The sequence below is a fragment of the Oxyura jamaicensis genome, chromosome 18, assembly GCF_011077185.1.
Source record: "Oxyura jamaicensis isolate SHBP4307 breed ruddy duck chromosome 18, BPBGC_Ojam_1.0, whole genome shotgun sequence".
Classification (NCBI taxonomy): Eukaryota; Metazoa; Chordata; class Aves; order Anseriformes; family Anatidae; genus Oxyura; species Oxyura jamaicensis.
Window position 1 is genome coordinate 1,549,457 of NC_048910.1, and position 23,881 is coordinate 1,573,337.

The window sequence follows — 23,881 nt, forward strand, 5'->3', positions numbered from 1 at the left end:
AAAGCCTATGTTTAGGCACAAAGACAGCCTGAAAAAGGTCCACAGCTTTCTCATCTGTGCTGCCTGGGCCATTCTAAGGATGCTGCAGATCTGAACACCTTTCTGATATAATCTGAAAGTCACCTCAGCTGTGTGGTGGGCATGGCTAATGCCACAGTTCCAGGTAGACACAGTCACTGCGTCTCCTATCACCCAGTCTCATGCTTCTTCCCACCAAACTTTTTTCCTGATCTTTGCATCCACGTTCCTGTCTTGTCCCTGCCTCCGGTTCCCCAGCCTCAAAATTAAGTTAATAATTCCAATTTATTTGGTGAGTTTCTTGGGCAATATTCATTCAGGAAAATGCTTTGCAAATGGTTGAAATTTTCTCTATTACTGTTGCCATCCCCTGTTCAATGCCTCTTCTGCAGTTCAGCCTAAATATTTCAAGGTACTTCCTTCTTATCTGCATATGAAAAAGAAGCCAGCAGCTCTGAAGGGCTTGTTCAGAAAATTCAACAGCAGCTATCTATTAGGTTTTCACTTGCTCTGTTCAAATCTTTGCTCACATCTAAGGGGTGAAAGCTCCATAATGAGCGTGAACATGATAGTGCATGATACTCCTGACAGCAGGAGGAAGAGCTCTCCTTGGTGGCAGGATCAATGGGAGATCAATGATGGAGACCATGATGGAGACTGCGGAGCAAACGTGCTGTCCCCTTGGCTTCCTGACACATGCTAGCTGTGGCTGTCTGCATTCCTTACACAGTCAGGGTCTGTGTCCCCATGATTTACATGTGAAAAAAATCAAAAGGATCACCAACCACTTCAGGGACCCTAAGAAATAAGACCAGAGGCTCAAGATTTTCCAGAAACCTCGTGTTGTTGTAGCTGGATGAACAGAAGGAACTCCAATCACTCACCAAAAGAAGAGTCTGAACTGACAATGCCTTGCTACCAGGTGCTGCCCTGATGAGCCAGAGAAGTTTGCTCCAGCAGTGAGATGTGGAGACAGAGGGCCATGTGTGTGTTTTACACAGGAGAGTCAGTGTCAGGCTGTACTACAAGAAGCAGATTGTGCTGGAGGCTGCCAAGCTGCTGGCAGGACCTGCCTCGTGTTCTGCTTTGTGTTTGGAGGGCAGGGGTGGGAAGGGAGCAGCCTGCCCCCCTGTGACTGCTGTGCTCCCAACAAGGTGGTCTTCTATTCATTCGCAGCCAGCCTGGAGGCGGGGAGCCGGGGTTAAGATGCAAGACAACCTGCTGGGGCTTTGTGCATTCAAGTGCACGCATCCCTTTGGGATGCCTTCTTATATGGCACTGGAGGGTAGGCTACACATTCGCCTTTTTCTGCTCATCTTTTGTTTGTGCTTTTACTTAGACTCGCTGGTGTTTTGTGCCAGCCCTGTACTTGCCCAGGCAAGTGAAGCTGGTGAAGCCTGCTTTTGGTAATCTGGAGTCTGCAGGAAGAAAAACACCTCCCTGTTAAGGCTCTGGGCTATCAATGACCCATCAAGAGCTTAGACTGAGGTCGGCTCAACAACTTCAGCAGGTCTGTGTTTTGCTTGTGCTCAGTTTTCATGCAGCAGTAGAAACATTCAGGAGGCTGAAACTCCCACCTCATCTGGGGAACAGCACGAAGCTTGATGTCCCCTAACCTGGGGGAACCTCGACCAGGACCCTGAGAGGCAAGCAGGCCAAGAAACCCCAAGAAGGGCTGAGGTGCCACCAAGCACAGCATCAAAACCGCATCCCCTCTGCAGTGCCCAGAGGCCAGAGCAGAGCAGTGAGGGTCAGCGGGGGCCCCCCACTTTGTGCTATCTGCAAACGTGCCCCAGTGAGTTGGACGCAACCTCCTCCCATGCAGACATCGGTCAGTTCTTGCTATCCTAGCCTGGAGTGTCCTCTTATTCTTCTTCACTCAGGTCATGCCAAACAGGAGTGAATGGAGGGTATTTCTGGAGCTTTGCGGGTAGACAGTATGAACTGTTTTACAAGATGAGCTCCTGCCATGGACACATTTGGGAGAGCATGAACTTCAGCAGGTTTCCCCCAGTCCCCATAGTTTGAGGCACTTAAGCCTCAGACATGGATATTGGGACCACTGACACAGTAACTTTGCCTATCTCAATAACTGCACAAGTAGCACAGTCTGTGTTTTGTGCCTACACCCTCTTGATCTCAGCAGCGTCTTGTGACAGTGAGATCTACAGGCTAATGCTTACACTGAGTGAAACAGAATTTCTTGCTAGCTGTGCTGAACTGAGCATTTTTAATTCAACACCTTTCAGGTGCTATGCAGAGAGAGGGGATGCATAGTAGTCACCAAACTGACTTCTCTGTCCCTAGCCTGGGGGGACAAATCTACTTTCCAGACTTTTACCCACTGCTCTTTCCAAGCACACAATCTTTGTCAGGCACCTTTAAGTGTTCATTCATATTATACTTCCTAACATGAGTCTTAGGTTATTCTCATCACCTATATTTGAACTAGCTTTATTTTTAGTTTCTTAGTTTAAAATGAATATGAGAACATGCCTTTTATAGACAGTATGCTCTTGGTATCTGAGCATATCTTGAATTAATGGCAGTAGCATATACTTTAGAATAAAACATGTTATATTTTAAACAATAGAGACATGGTAATGACATAAGAAGAATAGATAAGAGTATAGTACTTTAATAAAATTTCGAAGGTTTGCATTTCTAGATAGAAATCTGTGAGCTGTGTGCACAGATATGGCCCCACATGAAGAGCTGATCTCAGAAATATGACCGTGCAGGATGAGGGTTTTACTCAGCAGATCTATATCTTGCTGTCTGCACGAACATTTTTCTTATCACAGTTGGGGTGCAGGTCCTCAAACTCACTCTGCCTTATGCCTTGCCCACAGAATTTGAATATATATTAGCCAAATCCAGTTTGACTCTTAGAGCCAGGGATCAATTTTCAGCCTGACTAGTAAACTCCTTTTTGTTCACAGTATAAGCACATTTTGTTCCAACACATTTAAAGAAAAAAAGACTCTAACATGCCTTTAACTCATTGCTCAGAGGGAAAAATGCATCTCGGGAAAACAAACCCATGATTTTCTCAAGATGGAGAACAGGGCAGGTGTGCAACAGCAATGTGGTAAGGTCTGTATTGGCATACACAAGTGTATTTTCTACTGCAGATCCAAGCCAATTCCATTGAAATCGATTCAAAAATACCGATCATTAGCAGAAAGTGCGCTTGGAATCTGCTCTTTGGTTGAGGAACTAGGCTGTGGTCCAGAAACTGTATGTCAGCTATATGAATTACTGGCAAAATCCCAGCTTCTTTATTCATTCATTTACTGCTAGGACTATCCAAGACTCAGAAAAATTATCATGAATAGATCTGTTTCTGCTCAAATGCTTCCTGCTCCATGCACCTCGTTTCTACAGGGACTGTCTCATCATTTGCCTCCAGCTGAAACACTGCTCTCTGTTCTGCAGCTGATAATCTAGAAAGAAAGTCGGCAAAAAAAGAGATACTTCTCGCTTTTCACCTGTCAGACAAAAAATCTTGGGTTCAGTCTATCCACCAGTCTTAGAAACTGCTGCAGACCTGGGTTCTGGCAGCTTTACTCCATGACAGCACCAGCAGCATGCTCAAGGGCCCTGCATGGAAATGATGCCCTCATCTAGGAAATCCTTTAGAGAAATCATCATGGCTGCGTTCATATGAGAAAATGAGGGCACAGCGCTATGGTAAGTGATTACGGTCATCTGCTTTCAGGAGAGTGATGGACACTGCCTGAAGGGCTTCAAGACCCAGGGGAGTTTTAAATCAATACCTTGAAGAGCATGGATGACAGAATGGGACTGTTCCAGTTCTGATAAGAACTGGAGACGCTTTCAGAAAGGAAACAGCTGTCCCAGCAACAGTCAGGAGCTGAGCAGTGGGAAGGGTCTCAGCCCTCCAAAAAGGGGTGCTTTCTGATGCAGTTGCTGGGGGACTCAGTACAACCCCTCCTCTCCTTTCCAACATCTCTGGTCAGCCCTATGACTGTGTTCTTCTCAAAAGACCATAACTTTTATAGCACTTGATGGTTTATGAAAAGAGACGGGAAGAAGATTGCAGGGCTTGCTTTGGAAAGTCTAATCAAAAATAAAAGTCTGTCCCCATCTCTCAGCCCACAGCCCTTCCCCATTATCATTTGTCCTTCTCTTAGGGTTTCTTGGAGAATCTGTTGGCCCTACCACCACCTAAGAAACTCCATGTAGCAAGTCATCCCCACCTTCTGTAAATTACGGATGGGGGCTCCTGTCCCTCCTCAAGTCCTGAGAGGACTGTGGAACATTAAGGTAACTGCCCTCTGCCCACCTTGGTGGCAGCAGAAGCAGTTCCTACCAGTCTTCTTGACACAGGGAAAGTGAATTCAGTTCAGCCTCAAAGCAGTTACAAAAAATGCGGTGCACTTGATCCCATCACCTTGCTGTTCCTTGGGACCTCTGCACTTTTTTGTTCATAGAGAGCAGGAGTAAATTTTGCACTCCACAAACTTCCCCAGCTTACGACAAAGCTATGCCACAACCTGGTTTCAAAACCTAAACTGAATCACAGCAATGCTGCTCTGGCAGGTGGGAAATTGCTGAGCCTGGTCTCTCCATGAATGCACAAAAAGTAACTCAACATTGAGAAATATCTTCCAGCTAAAACAAGAACTTTTATGTATGTGCCAGAGATAAGCTTCTCCTCTAGGGGAAAAAATAAGATTCTGATTTCTCAGACCTGGGCTTCACTGTGAAAACTTCTTAGCACTTCCTTCAGCATCTGTTGTACCACCCTATGACAGCACAGGCCATCCACTTGTGAGCACTCTATCTCCCACTAGCCCAAGGCTTCTGGTAGCCCACATCGCATCCTGGCACACTGCAAAGCACAGAAGCAGAGTGATACCATACAGGTCCTGTCAATGATCTCAGCCTGTGGCATCAGGAGAGCCCAGGCTCTCTCCACTGATTAGAGAAGGATTTTGTTGCCTAGCTGAGAGTACAAGCCTGACTTTAAGCCAGAGAGAGCAGGAATCATCTGGCTTCAATTCAGACCTCTGAAGTGTTCTTGCAGTCCCATGAATGGAAGATTAACAGCTAAGTGACAAATGTCACCAGCATTAATACCTCAAGCACTGTGTACAGTTTTGGGCACCACAAAATAAGGACTTAAAACTGTATGAGAGTGTCAAGAAGAAGTGTGAGGAGTGGCTGAGGTCCCTGGGTTCGTTCAGCCCAGAGCAGAGCAGGCCGAGGGGAGGCCTCATGGCGGCCTGCAGCTCCCTCACAGGGAGCGGAGGGGCAGGCGCTGAGCTCTGGGGACAGCGACAGGACCTGAGGGAACCGCATGGAGCTGGGACAGGGGAGGGTCAGGCTGGGGGTTAGGGAAAGGTTCAACACAATATGAAACAGCCATGGCCACAGGTCCCCATACCATCAAGAGATACAGATTAATCTGTTTCCAAGAGTAGAAAAAGTCAATAAATGTACTGAAGTCTGTCTCTCAAAGACTGTCTGCAATTACATTTGTGGCAGTCACTGTATGAAGTCCCTACAACTGTCCACAGCTTTATATAGACTATTGGAAGGTAAACTGACGCTCCTGGGATCAAATAATTTTCCCACGAGTATAGAACATGGAAAGCAAATCTAGAAAGCAAATCTAGGGCTTGTGTGTCCAAAAATCACTTCTAAGATAATGAGCCAAGTTTTCTTCCAAGAGACTTACAAAGATAAACTTTATATAATACAGTAGCTTTGCTGTAAATTTGCAGTAAATTTTTGGACATACCCAAGCTCTTCACCTGCTGACTCTGACTGTGGGATTTGGCTGTTCTGAGCACACAACTGCTTCAAAATTAGAGATCAATCTGCTGAGTCCCCCATCTTCACCTAGGAATCACCATTTTTTTTTCATAATATTTAAATTCCTTATTTACAACCCTCAAACACATTTAAGATTGAATGGTGACCTGCTAAAGAAACAGTATTCCAAATGCAAGGGTGATTCCTAATTTCACTTAAAATCCCTCTGTATACAGATAATCAGCCTAAGATGCTCAGTAACATTGCAGCAGGAATTTTTTTTTATATATAAATCAATTATTGAAAATAGATATAGAAAAAAAAATATTCAAAAAGATGTTTGGGGCATGCAGCTGAAGCTCCCTGTTTCATAGATAGCTGGGCTGTAACTGGCAGCTTTTCACCAGCCTTCAGCTCAGCATTCAAAGGTACCTGCCAAAATGTTGAGGAGACTTGACAGACTCTATGAAAGGGCATACAATAATAGGCAGGACATTTTTCTTCTCCTCTCAGCTATTGCAATTTATTTTGATACACTGTTAGAATATAGCAGAAAGAAGAGAAATCTATTCTAGAACACTACACTATTGAAAACCATCCATGGGCCCTCAGCGGAGTGCTGGCCGCAGTGGAGTCTGCAGGACAAGGAAGTGGGCAGAAAATGATTCACTAACTACAGGAGTAGAATGAGTTTAGAGATAGCTTTGGTTCTTTATATTGCCATGGAAACATAAGGTTCTCAGCAGTGGCAGGGTGGTTCAAACACAACATTTTGGTTTAATGTTCACTCAGAGAGAAAGAAGAGGCACCCATCCTCGCTAGCATCCTCCCTTCCTGCCCCAGTCCTATCTGTGTCCTCCAGGAAGCATGTTTCATGAGGTCAAGTTAAAAATGCCATCAACAGGCTGAGGTGGTGAGCAACATGATCTCCAAATGATGAGTGTCTCCTCATATGCCTCAGTGAGACTGCCTGCAGGGGATGTCTTTGCTGTTGGTGCAGGAAGCAGACTCCATTTAATAGCTGGCTGTGGAGTAGCTGTGGGCTTCTTGCCACAGCAAGCTGAATTTCCTGGCTTAGCAGTGATGTATGCATTGCCTGCCCTGCTTGTGGTCATTTTTCTGCTGCTTCCTCAATAAACTTGAGGAAGGCTCTCAGATTATCTGCCAATCCTCCTCCTCATTGCTCATAGAGTGGGAGACACTAGCTTGGAAAGTCCCTTTCCAAAAGTCTCCCTAGGTTGTTCCTTAAGCCCGGTTTGCGGCCAGTTGATTGGAAGACAGAAGGGTATGATCCCCTCACCTTACTTATTTCAAGGCACAGGGCAGAAGGTGACCCCAGGGACTGATCTGGGTTGGCTATGTTCATGCCATTCCTGGTCTACAGAGGTGGCATGCTCTATGACTGCTGCAGGCATTGGTATGGTTTCCATGACCTCCCACCCTCCTCCCACCCAGATATTCAGAGGGCTATAAAAAAGAGAGCTGTCCAGACTCGGCTGAGAAATGGATGGTCGTGTCTGGAGTCAGCTAAATAATTCAGAGCGGATTGAAATGCCCTATTGTGTAATGGAATCTTTCTGCAAAGCTGTGCAGCAGTTTCCACATCCCAATGATCCTATTTTCAAGTCAATACAATTAAGTGTCACAATATGCAATAGCTGAAATTAATCTGGAATCAGAATGCAAGTGATCTTTAGCACACGCACTGCAAGAAACCATCAAAATCATTAGATATTATCCAGGATGACCATAAAATGATTCATTGGGATGCTGCGGGCACTGGCTTGACATCTCTCCATCGATATGATATGTCTAACAAGTGTTTAATGAGAAAAAGGACTCAACATATCTAACCCTCAATTTTTGCATAATCTATTCATTGTGTTACAGATGCAGGCATGAAAAAAAATGACCCTTAAACTTCTCTTTTCCACTATTCTAATGAATCTCCTGCACGTGTAGATTACTAATGATGGGGGGAGGCTGTAAATTCCACTCTGTAGCTGATTCACTGCATGTTTTGAAGCTGCATTGGGCCAATGCTGAGTTGCAACAGATGTAAGCCAAGACCCCCAAAAACAAAAAATTAAGGGTATGAACCAGGAAAGAAACTGAAATGCGAGGCTGTTAACACCAGACAACAGGGAAACAGCTACAACAGCAGGGAACCAGGACTGTGCTGGAGAGAAAGGAGTAAGAATCCTCAAACTGCTAATGATAATTAAATTAATAAATCTCCTCTCCCCCCCCCCCCCAAAAAAAAAAAAAAAAAAAAACATATTTACATGCAAATGAACCAGTAAAACTGGTTTCTGAGCTGCTGCTTTTAAAAGGAGCTCAGCTTTTTGTATGCCAGGGTCTCCAAAAGGAACAGAAGTGTGTGTAAAAGGGGGGGGGAGGGGATGTAGTGCCAACAAGTATAAATACCTGATCCCATTTTACCACATTGTATCACGTCTAGGGTCTATGCAGAGCTCACAGCATGCTGTATGTTATAAATGCACTGAGGTGTCTGCATAAAGATTAGTTTGCATACAGACATGTCATTTATAAAATACAGAGCCTGTCAGATATTCTTCAGCTCACAGAAAAACCAATGAAGGTGGAAAGAATGTGCAAATGAGGCAGTACAATGGATGGGTAGATCAAGACATCTCAGGAAGAAAATGATCTGATCCTCATACTGACATGAGATGTTCCACAGCCCTATCATTATCAACGTGCTTTTCTATGAGCCACACTCACACAAAGTTGGCGATGCTGTCTTGGGCAACAACCCCAACCACCCTGCATTGGGAGCTGGGAAAGCTCCGGAGCTGTGAGGGCAGAAGAAGATGAGAAGTGGAGCTGCCACCCACCTCAGCTGGCTGAGACACCGAAGCAGCTTGGGAAGATCTTGGTTGCTAAGTATGATCTGGAGCTGCATTGTCCTCTTTCATGTTTGTAGGAGGATCCCTCATAACAAAACAAATGTTAAGTTGTCAGAAAGAGCAAGCTGCTGCTTTATTGTATAAATTTGTCTTGCAATAAACCTGTGTGATGACCCCGTTGGCACCAGGCCCTCCATCTCCTGGTACAGGCACACTGGGTTACTGTGAGAGCACAGTGGAATACCCAGAGTGATCCGAATCCCCAGGAGGCTGCAGGGCGCTCCCCAACAAGCCGAAGGTCTGGCAGCAGATGGTGGCAAGATACCTCCATCAGCTTCTGCTAAACAGAGCCCACGGGCAGGAGAGCAAGCGAGGAGCAGCCATGAGACTCAGATGCCACCTCAAGCCTATCAGCTCTCTCTCCCACCCTGGCATTACCTTGTCTCCTCTCACTCTCACAAACCCCTCCAGCTTCGAAACCTCAAACCCATGTGGTTCGGTAAGAAGACGGAATAACCCATCTTCCACTGCTCTGACACTGGGGATATGTGGTCTGTCTGTCCTTAGAACAACTCTTTCACCTACACATGGTCTGGGAGGGAAAGGTGATCATTTTCTAAGGCAGGACTAAATGAAGATCAATTTGCTCCTTTTGCATATGCAGAAGAAAAATGCTTATTTGAGGGAAATAATGCCTGTGAAAAAGCCAGAAGCCAACAACAGCAGACCTCTCATTCTCCTTTCTGCCTGTGCATTGCTGTGCATTGTTTCAGGTAACTGGGAGCAGGATATTTATCAGAAGATGGCAAAGGGTGGTGCTATGGCTGGGGTGGGAGTAAAGTACCATATTCCCACACTCCAGGCACGTGCTCAGTCAAACCTGTCTCAGACTGGACAGCTGTACCTCACCTGCACAACCCGGGCCACACTGTGAATGCATGACATACCAACCATGCTGCAGGACAGTGAGAACAGAAGCACCAGCTGGTAAAAACCATGTTCAGGTTGTAATTCTTGCCATATTTGCACTAAATATCAAAAGGTACAACCTAACTGTGGGTAGCCGTTATTGCTCAGTCACCAGGCTCTACACCAACATATTTTTTCACAATTCCCACACTGCAGGATGCTCCAGAGATGCCAGCAGCAGTGTAGTCAGTTTCTAACAACCATATCATACTGTCTTGGGTATATGGTTCAATTTTTTTTCCTGCCTACTGGCACGAGTGGAGAATATCTTTGGTGCCAGTTCTAGTGGGATACTTCAAGAAAAAAGATTGCTACAGATAGATGTCTTAACTCAGAACACATCTCCCAGCAAATCCTGGAACAATAAAGATTTGCAGCCCTGAACCAAAGGTAAGATGTCCCATTTCAGAAAGCAGTATTGGGCAGGCTGTGAGGAAGGACACTTGGTTCTTCCTGAACTTTCCACACATGCTGCTCCCCTACCTCTAGCAGATTTCCCTTTTATTTCCCTATTATATGGCTTTGCAGTAGAGGAGTCTAAAATCCCATGTTCCTCACTGTTTCCTGACCACCCAGTGCTCAGTTTAACTTTTCCTGCAAAAGCTTCACTATATTTAACACTGTTGTAGCATTACCAGGAAAACAAGTTGTTTAGATATGAAGTGAGCTCAGTGAATTTCTGCTGTTGGCAAAGACTGGTGAAACACAAGGAGCCCAATTCAAATTCTTAAATAATTTTCAGGGTCTGAGACTGGTAGTGAAAATCAAAAGTCAAAAATCAAAATCAAAATCAAATCAAATCTACATTTATTTATTTTTTCAACATGAAAACTCAACAATCTTGATCTCAAGTGAATTTACTATTCTTCAAGACATGTTGACTCACTGTGGTTCAACATCCACGTGGCTGCTTGCTCCATCTTTTTTGTGACTGGAAAAGTTTCTATACCAGCTTGTGTGACTGAGTAGAGCCCTGGCAGGACTGTGAGCATGGTCTTTTTGGGGTAGCCTCAACCTGGGACACCTGATATTAGCAGGAATCTCAGACAGAGAATATGTTGAAAAAGGTGTGTTGTTGGTGGTGTGTTCTTTTTGTTTGTTTGTTTGTTTGTTTTGTTTTGTTTTGTTTTTAAATTAGGTTACTGAGGAATATCCCGTCTTCAGTGCTCCTGCTTGTTTCACTGGAGCACTGACCTCTCATAGCAACTCCCACAGCAAACAGAGCACTAGTAACTATGTCTATAGTAGCAACTACAAGGAGGACCCACATGCCTTTCTCGGATGCCTAGATGGGGACAAGAAGTGTCTGGTGCCCAGCCAGTGAACACTCATTTAGAGGTGCCAGTTTCTCCCAGGTGTGTCTAGTAAAACATCCACCTTCCTGCTACCTAAAGTTTGATGAAATTAACCCAGCTGTGTGTCTCACCATGGAGACCTTCTATGGTTTCGGATTTATTTCTAGATCATCATGACAGACTGACAGGGAAGGCCTTTACTGTGGTTTGAAGAACTCGCTATGTAGTGACTTTATAGACTTAAATGCCAGACAGTGATGCATCGCCCAGTGGAATGTCATATAAGAACCATAAATCACAATCTTGCAAGAGCTTGTGGATGTCAGACATGTGAATATGCTGATTTGGTATCCATGGTAGTTTGGCATGTCTCACATCTTTGTCTTCTGACCAAAATAGACTAGCCTTTAAATATTACTCAGCACTTGGAGTCCTGCCACAGCAGAAGACAGTTGAGAAAACACCAAAAATGTGTCTCCCAGTGCAAAGAAATATTGAGATAAACTTCATTGGCTCTGTTCAGTCTAAAAGCAGAAAGCCATTGCACAGTGGTGTAATGACAACATAGGACGAGGTTATTTGGCTAACAGTAGCTGAGGTGGAGATTTTAATTCATGCATTGGAACTGAAATAAAATTAAATCTGAGCATGAAGTAGCTCAGCTAAAGCTCAGGAGTGTATCCCTTGCTGGAGCACTCATCTTTCCTGTCTACATGTACACCTGCACTGCCAGTTCAAAGAGAACACAGGGAATCTATCATGTAATACTTCCTGAAATAATCAAATGATATAGGGTACCAACATAGTGACAGAGCCCCTAAGTCACTCGCTAAAGCCAAAGGCCCTACTTTCACAGAACAAATAGGCAATCAAATCAGATTGCAAACAAAGACAAATCTACACAAGCAAACAAGGCAGTTTGCCTGCAGAATGTGTGCACGTTAATTACTTGCACCAATCATGCATGGGCATGTGAATTTACCATTAAGAAGTTAAAAGTTAACACTACAGCATTGTTCAAACAAAACATGAATTTACAGGTAGCTTAGAAGTAAATTCGAAGGGCAATACATTATTTTAGGTCCATTAACAGCCAATATTTGAATTTCTTCAACTAAAAATGTTGTGCCTTTTTTACACTTTTATCGGATAGGGTGGAAAAAGGCACCCTATCTGATGGCTGTTCTGAGAGGTGGCACATAAACAATCTGGACTCCTGTTGCCCATTCTCCCATCTTCCCAAGGATGGGAAGTGTGCTCTGTGGGCTTCCCAGCAAAGCCAGTGGAAAAGGTGTGAAACCCACTGGCCCATCTAAGGAAGAACAACCCCCCCAAGCCTTTTCAGTTAAAGAAGGAAAGCAGGTTTTATTTTTATCTGAGAATGTACTGGAAAAAAGTATGTTGTACAGAAAACTGCTTGAAGATAACTCAAAAGTCTGAGACAAGGAGGCGGACTGCAAGGCTCTGCCCAGGGTTACCCATGTTCTTGATGAAGGCCATCAGGACACACCACTCTGTAGATCGTGCCTCTCCTGGGTACACTTTCTACCTCATCCTAAATACAGCCATGCCTAATGTGTTAGGACATGACTGTAAAACTTCTTTTTGGTGGGGAGGAGAAAGAGAAATTTTGTGTGACACGCCATCCATGAGTCCTTCCTTGAACCACCTTAGTTCCCAGCCCGCCTGAAGGTTCATGGTGGTTTTCTCTGCTTTCCTTCCACCGGTGCAGTGCCAGGCTGGAATTACCAGGTATTGTATTACAAGTCCCACGGGTGCTGCCTCAGCCTTAGTAAACTTTATTTAAGCACACACAGACATACACAGACAATATACATATATTTGTTTCTTCTCTGACAGTTCTACAGGACCAACACTGCTTTGGATGACACTCGTGGAAAATTTGAAAAAGTGCAGGAAATGTAAGAAAAAAATAAAGGTTGTTTAATAATTTGTGAGTCATGGTCATCCACGGAAACAACACAGGTGCATTCAACCAGGCGAGCACATGGACACATCTCCACATACAGTACATTGTGTCTATATAGGTATCTCCACATACATTGTGTCTATAGAAAGGTACAACAGTCTCAGAAGTCATCAGGACACAAAACCAGATGTGTACTGGCATGGCACATGCTTGCAATCCCAGTTTCGCAACCCACTGCCAGTGCACCACTGTGACTCGGTCAGGGTGTGGGTGTGAACAGAAAGATGCTCCCAACATAGTCTCACTGTACACTATTAAAAACTCACCAAACAGGCAACAACGTCATAAATGAACATTCATCTGGGGTTCTGGTGACCAGCTACTTTGAGTCAAATCTCACAGCTTTTGTGTCACCACAACTCCTGGGATATACGGTTACTTATCTAATATAGCTACAACTGTCTCTCAACATAGATCATATATACAGTACATATACACAGAACATACACAGACCAGTATATGTATATTTTTGTGTTTTCATGTTTGTACATTATATCACAGATTGTATGAACACATAAAATATATGTTTTGGACCTAAAAATAAATAATTTTATAAAATATTCATAATACCCCGTCCCCCCCAAAAAAGCCCAGAAATTAAAAGAAATCCAGAAACACACTCTTGAACTGTTACTGCCTGCCCTTGGACGGCATTACACTCCTTCCCTTCCCCTTTATAAGTACAGCAGCACAATGGTGGTTTGCATCCATGCACCCAAGAAAACACAAAGCAGTATAAATTGTTGAACTGCAAAGTTAGAGTGGAGTCTGGAGTCTGGCTTTCCGACTCTACACTCTCCCACTGTCTCCCTTGCTAGAATTTAAAAGGTTCTGCCAGGAGCACAGTATTTTACCTGCAGCAATATTTGCTAGACTAAATCTACCGAGTGCAGTCCAATACTGTTATCTCATAGCACTTAGAACCCAGCTTCTGAGTTATAGCTTTTTATTTATTTATTTATTTAAAAGAATCTTTTTTATTTAGCAAAAAATTGTTTCCACTGTACCCTTCGTGTGTCCTCGTCCTAACGTGACAAACCCGGAGGAGATGAAATTATGGAGATCTGGCCCTCCACTTCGATAAATATCCTTTCCATAGTGACCTGCCAAGGGAAAAAAAAAAAAACAAAGCAAAAGAAACAACTTTATTCAGGTGTTTATATACATACAAAAATATATGCTGTGTAGCCCCGCTGTCACCCTTTGTATGAGTACCAAGGCCCAACCACATGGTTGCATTACTAATGGTAAGCAGAGGCTACAGCAGAACATACCAGCTGCAGCAGCAAACCCTAATTCCCGTATGGACAAAGACTTATAAAGAAGAAAACGAGTATTTTAGTGCTGCCAAGTCATAAACAGATTCTGATAGGGGAACCAAATAACCTGTATTAAGCCAAACACCCCAAATTCCAGGGAATTTGACCATCTGTGCTTCGGATTCACGTTTGCTGGGAGCAGCATTCCCACGGAACTGGACTCACTCAGGCCTTCAAGACTGAGAAGTTGAAAGGCATCAGATGAGATGAGGCTTTGATTCATCCTGAGTCCAGCCAGCCCTTGACAGCATTTGTTCACTGCTGCTGGAGTTTTTCTCAGCACAAAAGTGAAGTTGCAAGTATCTCTTTTGTCCAGGCTGGACCGAAGTGCCCATTAACAGTATGACAGCAGACTTTGTCTTTTAGCTTTGATTTATTTTCTCTGGTCCTTGAACAACATCCACAGATAATTTCTCAAGTGTGATAGTCTTCTGCAGAACACTTCCTAGGAGCTCTTTCAGTCCATCACAACAGAGTGCTATCAACTGTTCAGGAGACATCCAGCTTTTTAATGTTCTAATATATTAATGAGGAAAAGGGCCTTCTGCCTCCCTGTTACCATGCAAAGCTCTGAAATGAGGACACAGATAATTTTCCAGATACTCTTTATCATCTCCTCCCTTTTTCATGTTGTTAATTTTGCCATTCCTTTTATTTTAGAAAGAGGCAAAGATAAGTGCCGGGGGAGGGAAGCAAAGCAGCCGCAGGGGCTGGGGATGCAGCTCCCTCCCTACCAAGCCTCCATCTTCTCTGTGCCTTTCTGCACAAGCTGCCGTTGCATCACTGTTCCTCCGAGCCATGGTGGCTGGGAGCAGGGCAGATGGTCCAGCACAAGGCACCCGAGCAGGAGAGCTGAGTCAGGAGGCAGTGGGGAGGGCAAAATGGGCATCACGGATCCAGGTGGAAATGCAGCCCAGGGCCACGTTCTGGCTGGCTCATGTTGCCTCTGACAGATGCTACAGCTCTTTACTATTTTTCAAACACAGACTGAATGCCGTGTGTTCTCACACATTTTCAGGCTTTCTGGGAACATTGTGAAAACTAAAATGCACAGAGACTTTGAAACCTCAATACTTTACTTTGCAAAGTCTTCTTCTTTCCCTTTTTGCCAGCTATTCCCACCACAGTGCCTTGGCAACTCCTAACTTTGCAGACCACTACACCTGTCACCAGAGTCCCCTTTGCATATGGGTGGGCTCAAGGTGAGCACCTTGTCAGGGTCTAAACTGTGCCACCAGTCTGCCCTGCAATGGAGCCAGCAGGCTGCAAACCCTGCTCCCCAACCGGGGAGGACACCAACAACCCTCTGGCCAGGAGAGCCCAGCACAGCCTTTGCCATCACGGGAACATGTTGGAGATCCTTCTGAAAAAAAAATAAAAAAGTTTGTTCCTGTCTAATAGAAAAAGCATCCCACTCCCTTTCCTCACATAGTTTTTCTGGTCAGGGTCAGTCAAGTGCTCCCTGTAAACTTCTCAAAACACACACAAAGTGTGTCTACAGGGTTGGGAGAGTTAGCAGCGAGACAGTTTTCTTCTTGTATTTATAGCAATGCAAGGTGTTAGCAAAAGCCTTCAAATGTGGAGGCATCCACCCATAAATTGGCTGAGAAATGTTTCTAGGAAAAAAAAAAAAGAAAAAGAAAAAAAAAAAGGGGGGGTTCTGATTTCACAGGAGAGAATTTGGTCTGGTCTCTTGTTCTCATCTTCCTACCCAGCTCCTGCAAACCCTGCCTGCTGTGTTCCTGGAAGAGGATGGCAGACATCTGCCTCTGACTCCCTGGAAGCTATTCCAGCTTTATGCAAGATTTGTTCTTGCCCTGAGAAGCCTGCAGAGGTGGTTTGTGGTTGCAGTGCCCATTTCATTTTTTTTTTTTCCCTCTCTTTTCTAAAATGTGCTGCCTTTTTTCTTTCTAGTAAGCCAATTTTTGCTCATATCCCATCAAATTGTATGCTCTCAGGGCCAGCTACTCAGGTGACTGGCACTTTATCAGTGTCATAACTTTGCAGTTTTTAACAAGGATAAAAGAAGCACACAAATGTGTTCTGTTACCTCTAACTTAAACCAGGGCTCTCTTTTTATATCCCTTTGGAGGATCTGTTTAAGTCAGAGATCAAGAAGGCAAAGTATATTAAAAACAAAACAAAACAAAACAAAACAAACATTTACTGGCAGATTTAAGATTATTCATCAGCCTTTTGCTCTCTGACCTTGCTCTGCCCCTTCTTACGCTACATAATAGTTAAATTAAAAGATTCCTGTGATAACAACCTATTAGCATTTGAACAGGAGTCATGTTTTCCCATGAGAAATTTGAATCTGTAGACTTCAAGTAGCACAAGTTTTTCCTTTTTACGGGTACCTTATAGGATGCTACGTTTGTTTTACATGGTTCTTTTTTCCTGCTCACTTATCATTATTTCTCCTGCCCTCACCGTGCAGAAGTGCTGGTACCAAGCTTTTACGTTCAGGAGTGCCTTGGGGGCTGCTGGTGGGCCCAGCTCAGGACCTGTTATTCAAGGGGACTTTTTCATCACTTCTTGACAGATGTTTCACAGTGAACCTGAATGCTCCTCCATACCTTACCATCTCTACATGTGTCCAGGAGCCACAGCAGAGCTGAAGTTTCTCAAGCAAAGGACACAGGACTGCAGGACAATGTAGGTGCTGACAGGGCTATGCATAACCAGAGAACATCCCCATTTCATTCTTCGCTGGGGATATCTTCCTCCTTCCTCCTTTAGTTGTGTGTGTGCTCACCTAGGGGCTAGGCATCTTTCCATGGTCACTGGAGAGGGTCTGGGCCCTCGAAATGGGGCTTCCGCCATGAGCTGAGCTGGGCTGAACTGCTGATAGAGATGACTGTCCCATGGGCTAAAAGGGAGCTTAACCAAGGTGTTCATTTTTAGTAGGCTGAAGGTGGGTCTTTGCCTTATGGTGAGAGAGCTAAAAATGCCCTCATTCCTGGCAAAACAAGTGTAAATGGGTCTATTTTTAATTCATTTCAGACATCTGAGATATTTTTATTGCTAATCAACACCCATCCAAGGAAACACTGCCATTCCATACAGAAAGGACCTCTCTGAAACCCAGCAAGGCTCCTGGAGCCCATCCTGGAGCTGGAGGCTGCCAGCCCCGGGCTGCCCAGCTGGGCCAGGTGGATTCATGGAGCTGCTGCAGGACCCCAGGCATGCAGGCACATGGAGAACCCTGGGCTAGATCTGCTGGTGAAATGGGGTGGGGACAGTTTGGTGGCTCTCTTGTACCTGCTGTCCACAGGCAGCGTTCGCGTCGCTCTCCTTCCTCCCTGATGTGAGAGCACATCAGGGCAAAGCTGCCTTTTGATGGTGCATTTCCCTGGGACAAGCTGTTCCGTGGGCTGCAGCTACCGGGAGCTGAAACCCACCACCTGAGAACTAAGAGAAGTCAGGCAGAGCCAGAGCAGCAAATCAGTGCCACGAGCGAGGTGAGGCAGCCCAGCCCTGCACATTCATGCCCTCAGGCTCCCAGCACACCTTCCCTCTTTTACAGCTCTTGCTTTGGGTGGAATTAGCTGCTGTCTCCTGGTTTTGCACACCCAGGTGTCCTACTTAGCTAGCTGGTGTTATCTCTCTCCAGGGCTTGTTGGTAGCTACCAAGGGTCACATCCACCATTGCCACCACCCGAAAAGCCCCGAGCTGGCTGGCTGGGCAGCTGCATCCCCTCCCTGCGCCTCTGCCCCACGTTCACAAAGGGAGCTCCCCGGCCTGCGAAGCACCAGCTGACCACTGAACAAGGAGACCTGAGCAGGAGCCAGATTTGATCACAACAGCCTCACAGCATGCCCTGCTTCCAAAGCAACACAACCACCCACCTACCTGATCTCACAGCACAGAGCATGCTATCTTCCAATACAGTATTTCTGGGGTGATTTTGCATCCGTAAGATCTATTTCTTAGGACTAGGATGAAATATAAATGCTGCTTCAGAGCACTGTGTCTGACTGCTTGGAAGAGGCTTTTCTTGCTCTCTTGCCCCCTGGTCTCACTCAGTCTCATATCCGTGCGCTCTAATGCATGTAAACTCTCAGAAGCACATGGGCTCGCAGGCTTTTTCATTAAAAGAAATGACCTGGAGTCCAGCAAGGCAGTGTGTTACTAAAGCAAATGAGGACTTACACAACTTAAAATTTCCAAAAGAAATTGAAACAAGGAGAAACATGACTTTTTTTCCTCTCTTCTGGTTATAACACACATCAGAGGCAGGGAGTGGGTGAGCGTTGTGCCTGCCATGCAACAAAGACATATTCTTTAGGGCATACAGCTCAAAGAGGGAACATTTCATTACAACTGCATCCTGCATAACACACATATGGAACAAACTCAGTCACAAATAGCAATTACGAGCCCGACTCCAATTTAACAGAATTATTAGAGCTGAACTAAAATGCTGTTATCCACCTTTCAGAAATGGTATTATTGAGCATGGATTACATCACCCAGAGAAGGGCAGACGGGCTGTCATGGACAGCCTTTCAGATGATACACACTGGGATTCTGACCTCATCCCCGCCCCAAGGTTTCCTTGGAATTAAACTACATCCAGAGAGGAGTCCCAGCACCTCAACATCTCAGCAGAAACTTTATTATTAGACAGATCACCTGTCCCCCAGCCAGCCACCCCACACTAATTGTCCAGCATGGTATGGAATACCCCTTTGGCCAGTTGGAGTCAGCTGTCCTGCTTCTGTCCCCGCCCAGCTCCTGCTGCACCCCCAACCTCCTTGCTGGCAGGGCAGTGTGAGAAGCTGGAAAGTCCTTGACTCAGTGTAAGCACTGCTCTGCAACAATTAAAACAAGTAGGAGACATTTCTTCTCAGAAAGAGCAGTCAGGCATTGGAATGGGTTGCCCAGGAAAGTGGTAGCGTCACTGTCCCTGGGGGTGTTCAAGGAAAGGTTGGACGTGGTGCTTAGGGACATGGTTTAGAGGGTGACATTGGTGGTAGGGGGATGGTTGGACCAGATGATCTTGAAGGTCTTTTTCAGCCTTAATGATTCTGTGTTACACTGATGAGACGCTAGAGCCTGAGCTGGAAAATGTCATGTGGAATGTGTGGAACAAGGTAGATAAAGCTGCAATTTGCTAGGCCCTGCATTTTTGCTACCTAACCTTACCCATATAAGTGGCCTAGAAGAAAGCTGGAGAGGGACTGTATCAGGGTGTGTAGCCATGGAATCAGGAATAACGACATTGAAAAAATGGAGGGGAGATTTAGCTTAGATGTGACATTAGGAAGAAATTATTCACTCGGAACACAAAGCACACATGGGAAGTAAAGCTGAAGATGCACCTTGCTTCTGTTCTTTTCTGTAAAGAATAGAATGAAATTACCTAAAAAACAGTGTTAAAAACAAACCCAGGGCACAGGATGGCAAGTGCAGGGCAGTCCCTGTGGCCAAGGGGCTGCCTTTCTCTCTGGGAAGCCAAATGGCCCGGGGGAGCCAGCCCCAGAAAAGGGGCCCTCAGCCCCCCCAACCCTCCTTCTGCCACATGAGAGCATCTTCCAGGCCGCTCCCAGCACAGCCACCTTTGGCCACGCGTGGGCCACTCCATCACAGAGGCTTGCTGAGGTCACAGTGGCCACCCCTGCCCCACCTTTGCTGCGGGCCCTATAAAACAGCAGCTGGCCCACCACTCGCTGAGCATCTCGGCCCTCTGACTGCCAGCTTGTGCGGCAGGAAGAAGACCAGAAGAGCAAGGCGATCAGCAAGCCTCTTGGTGTGCGAGGACAGCGATGCAGTCCGGTGAACCACCAAGAAGGAATGCACCTGACCAGAAGGAGACCTGTCATGGGCAGAGGGATAGCGCCGGTGGCACAAGAGACACCAGTGCCCAAGGGACCTCTGGCGCCCAGCCCACAGACACATACAGATGGTACCATTGGCACTGCAATGATGTGGAGAACAGGCCGGCCCCTCAAACACCCAGCGACAGGGGGCCTGGGCCTTACCATGGGAGCAACGGTGACATGGGGCAAAGGCAGGAACATCAGGCAGACACAGGGAGCAGAGGCATGCCCATGGTCCAGAGCACAGTGTGGGACCCAGTAATGGCCATAAGACAAATGGCAGCATCGGACCCATGCATGAAAATCAAGTTGATGGTGGCATGGGACCAAGGTGTGTAACTGGACGACCCCCTGGTTTGGCACCCTGGCCAGAAAACATTCCGGATGGAAGGCATCCCGTTTGGGCAGTCCCGAGCAAGGACTGGTTTAGCTTTCTGCATGACACCGTGGAGCCCATGAAGCTGGATTCACCAGATGTGGAGGAACGGATGGAAGTGGATCCACCTCAGCCAGAAGAGACCTAGGATTACTGCGGCATGTCTTTGTGCTCTGCCATCCGAGAGCACCAACAGCATCGCAGGAGTGCCCAGCGAGCCCCCTACTTGTTGCTCAGGCTCCATTGCAAGCACTAGCTTGGAGCCACCAAACACCACGGACATCCTGCAGGCTTACCTGCAAGATATCCCAGCAATAAACAGCTCTTGCCGATTCTCAGGGGTTGTGTGAACGCTTCTTTTATTTTTTTGGGGGGGAATTTGTGCCAGGAGAGGTTTAGGTTGGATATTATGGAAACCTTCTTTACTGAAAGGGTTGTTAGGCATTGGAATGGGCTGCCCAGGGAAGTGGTCGACTCACCATCCCTGGAGGCCTTTGAAAGACATTTAGATGTAGAGCTTTGTGATGTGGTTTGGTGGAGGACTGTTACTGTTAGGTCAGAGGTTGGACTAGATGATCTTGGAGGTCTCTTCCAACCTAGCTGATTCTGTGATCTCTGTGGGGAAAAAATATACCCTTTTTGCAGGGGGAGACCCACAGCCTACCTGTTTCTGAGCTGCTCCTTTCTGCTGGAGTGCTTCTTCTGGAGCTATTTTGCACAAATTAGCAGAGTGAGACAAAGGATGTGAGCAGCCAAAATGACTGTAAGGTGTTTGCTGAGCACAAGACAGACAGCTTTGCATCATGCACATCTGTCTGTCCTGTTCATTAAACACGAAAGTCTCTGAAAGCAAAGGGAGGCACAGCTGTAGACCCCCAGATTCTCTTTTTTAAGCTGGGGAGCCACAGGGGGCAGCCAGAAAGCGCACAAAACCTCCTCAAAAGGAGGTAAACACCTGTGGAAGTCAGGGGTGTTAGACAGAGCTATGGGCTACACTGACGGACACATTTGCAGTCAGGTCAGGCACCGTGATATTTTACTGCAGCATGGGGTGCAGATTAGCAAAGATTACAATGATAAGAAAGGGCACCCAAGGGATGTCACAGAAATATTACCATTTTCTTACTAAAAAAGCAAGCAAAGAGAAGCCAGCTGGCACCTCTCACACTTGTGAGAAGAAAGCATGGTCAGGGCCACCACAGTGTGGTTTTTCTGGTGTAATTCCATAGTTCTGGGATCACTGTGTCTACTCTGAAAGTGCAAACATATGGAAAAAGCAACTGGGAAGAGTTCAGTTGTAGTCAGGATGAGCTGTCAGCATCATGTAGCCAGAGCCTGGACAAAATGTAGTCCAGATCAGTACAGGGAATGATCGAGTTTTCTACGCCTTACAGATACTCCTTAGCTAAATTACACTGGTGAGGTAATTAGAATTGTACTTGCCCTGTATCGATAAAATAACCCTATCCACAAGTTTACCCTCTTTCAAAACCACTGCCACCTCCTCCCTCTCCTCCCCTTCCCTCATGTTAAACCCCTGTCCCTGCGTCACCCCTCTTGTTCTCCATTGCCGCTGAAGACAGTGACTAGCCCTGCTTAAATTAACAGTCCTCAGCCCCATGGTCTTGTAGGTGAGGGTCTCTGTGATGCCTGCAGGTCCCATGGGGGCTGGTCAAGTGAAAACATGTCAGAAAACACAGTATAAGGTCAGCTCAGGATCACTCACAAGCCAAGGGGGAACTGCAGGTTCCGTTTGGAGCAGAGGATCATTCAGCTTAGGATGACTTCAAAATTGGGAAATTGCGAGATCCTTGTTTTTCCTTTTTTTTTTTTTTTTTTTTTTTTTTTTAGTCCAACTTCTGGCTTATCTGCCTTCAGAGAACATCACATCTTCCTGCCTTCTTCACCATGAGGAAAGGTAAAAGCTTACTACTGACAACCAAATACTGGAGCTCTCAAATAAAATTATTGGCCAGGAACTGGGCTTTAGGGAAAATGATGCACACTGGAAGAATTCCCACAACGTTGCAAGAATGGGGAACAGTTCCCTGGCATGGGGTTTGTGTCAGTCCCAAACAGCAGCCATGCCAAAATTATGCCCATTCACTGCACAGCAGACCAGGTGGCCAAATCCAGTGCAGTAAACTGCATGAGTCCAGGCCATGCTCTTGTATTTTTCTGGCATTGGAAAAGATGTAGAAAGTAAAGATAAAAGCAGTACTAGATTTCCCGATAAGTGATCAAGGCAATATCTCATTTTGTTAATTGTTTTCTCCGTTAAGTACAGCAGTTGTCCTTGATTTTGCAATCTCCCTGGAAGCCATAACAAGCTATGTGAGGTTTCAGAAAATATCAATTTTTGCTATTCTGTTAACTTAAAAAATGAAATCTGTGAAAGCAAAGCACAGGACTGCAGAGCTGGAGGGTCTCACCAGCAGCATGCACTGGAGGAGACAGAAATACAATGATGAGCTCATATTCTGCTGAGATGTCTAAATAAAAGCACTTTCAAAGAGAAAGGATTAAACTGATAGGAGAATAAAACACAGCACCTCTCCAAGGCTCCGAATGCACATGCTGGTTAGCAGACAAGCCTGCTGAAGTTCCTGGTTTGTGCACGAGACGGCTCAGCTCCCTGTGGTGTGCTTCTCAGCACCACACAGCTGTACATGGGCATGCCATGAAGCATGCTCTGATGCTCCACTAAGCGCAAACATTCAAGTCCCCGAAAGCCAAGCACGGACAGTCCTTTCATCTGCAGTACAGCACACAGAAGAGACCCGATGGATGGGAAGGGTCCACCAGGGTCGAGGGGCTCACCCAAACCACAGGGTGCCCAGCTGTCAGTGCTCCCCAGCTCCTGTGCTGGAGCTGCTCCCTCTGCCATGGAAGGGAAGAAGGAGGGCAAGGGACGCTGAGCCTTTTCCCCTGCGGAAATAAAGACCTCTTTCCTCCATGTGCCCAGTAGCATGCAGCTCAGTGAAAGCACAAGCGCATCCAGACTGGCTAATATCTCCATAGACAACTTGCAGCCCTTGCCCACTGAGCATAAGAAAGCCACTAACAAGCCTGTGAGCAACCCAACAGGCCTGGAGCTCCCATTCAGAGGAGTTTCAGTTATGTCAGAGCCCAGCATGAGTGCAAATCTATCGTTCCCACTGGTTCCAACGAGAGCTGTGCTGTCCTGCTACATCCCTACGTGCTTGGCTCTGCATCAGAGCAAACCCAAGCAGAGCAAGGGGCTTCCATGCCTCAGGGGGATCCTCACGGCTCAGGTTGTCAAAAACTAATGATGAAGCAGCCCTTAATCTTTCTTCTGCATCTTTAATCACACCCTTTAATTGTACAGCCAGGGATGCAGAGGCAAGTCAAGTTTTGTATGACTCAGGAGGGGGAGAAAAAGTTATGTTTTTATTTCCTTTTTTTTTTTTTTT

General features: G+C 45.8%; 1 protein-coding gene across 1 annotated transcript in view; it reads right to left on the reverse strand.

Moving 5' to 3' along the window:
• SHISA6 (shisa family member 6) overlaps positions 1–23,881 on the reverse strand; it is a gene marked incomplete at its 5' end in the record, with an annotated part of 239,103 nt that overhangs the window by 181,228 nt on the left and 33,994 nt on the right. Inside the window, one exon of the mRNA XM_035342714.1 lies at positions 13,934–14,029. Coding sequence (XP_035198605.1) covers positions 13,934–14,029 — 96 coding nt within the window. The remainder of the gene's footprint in view (positions 1–13,933; positions 14,030–23,881) is intronic.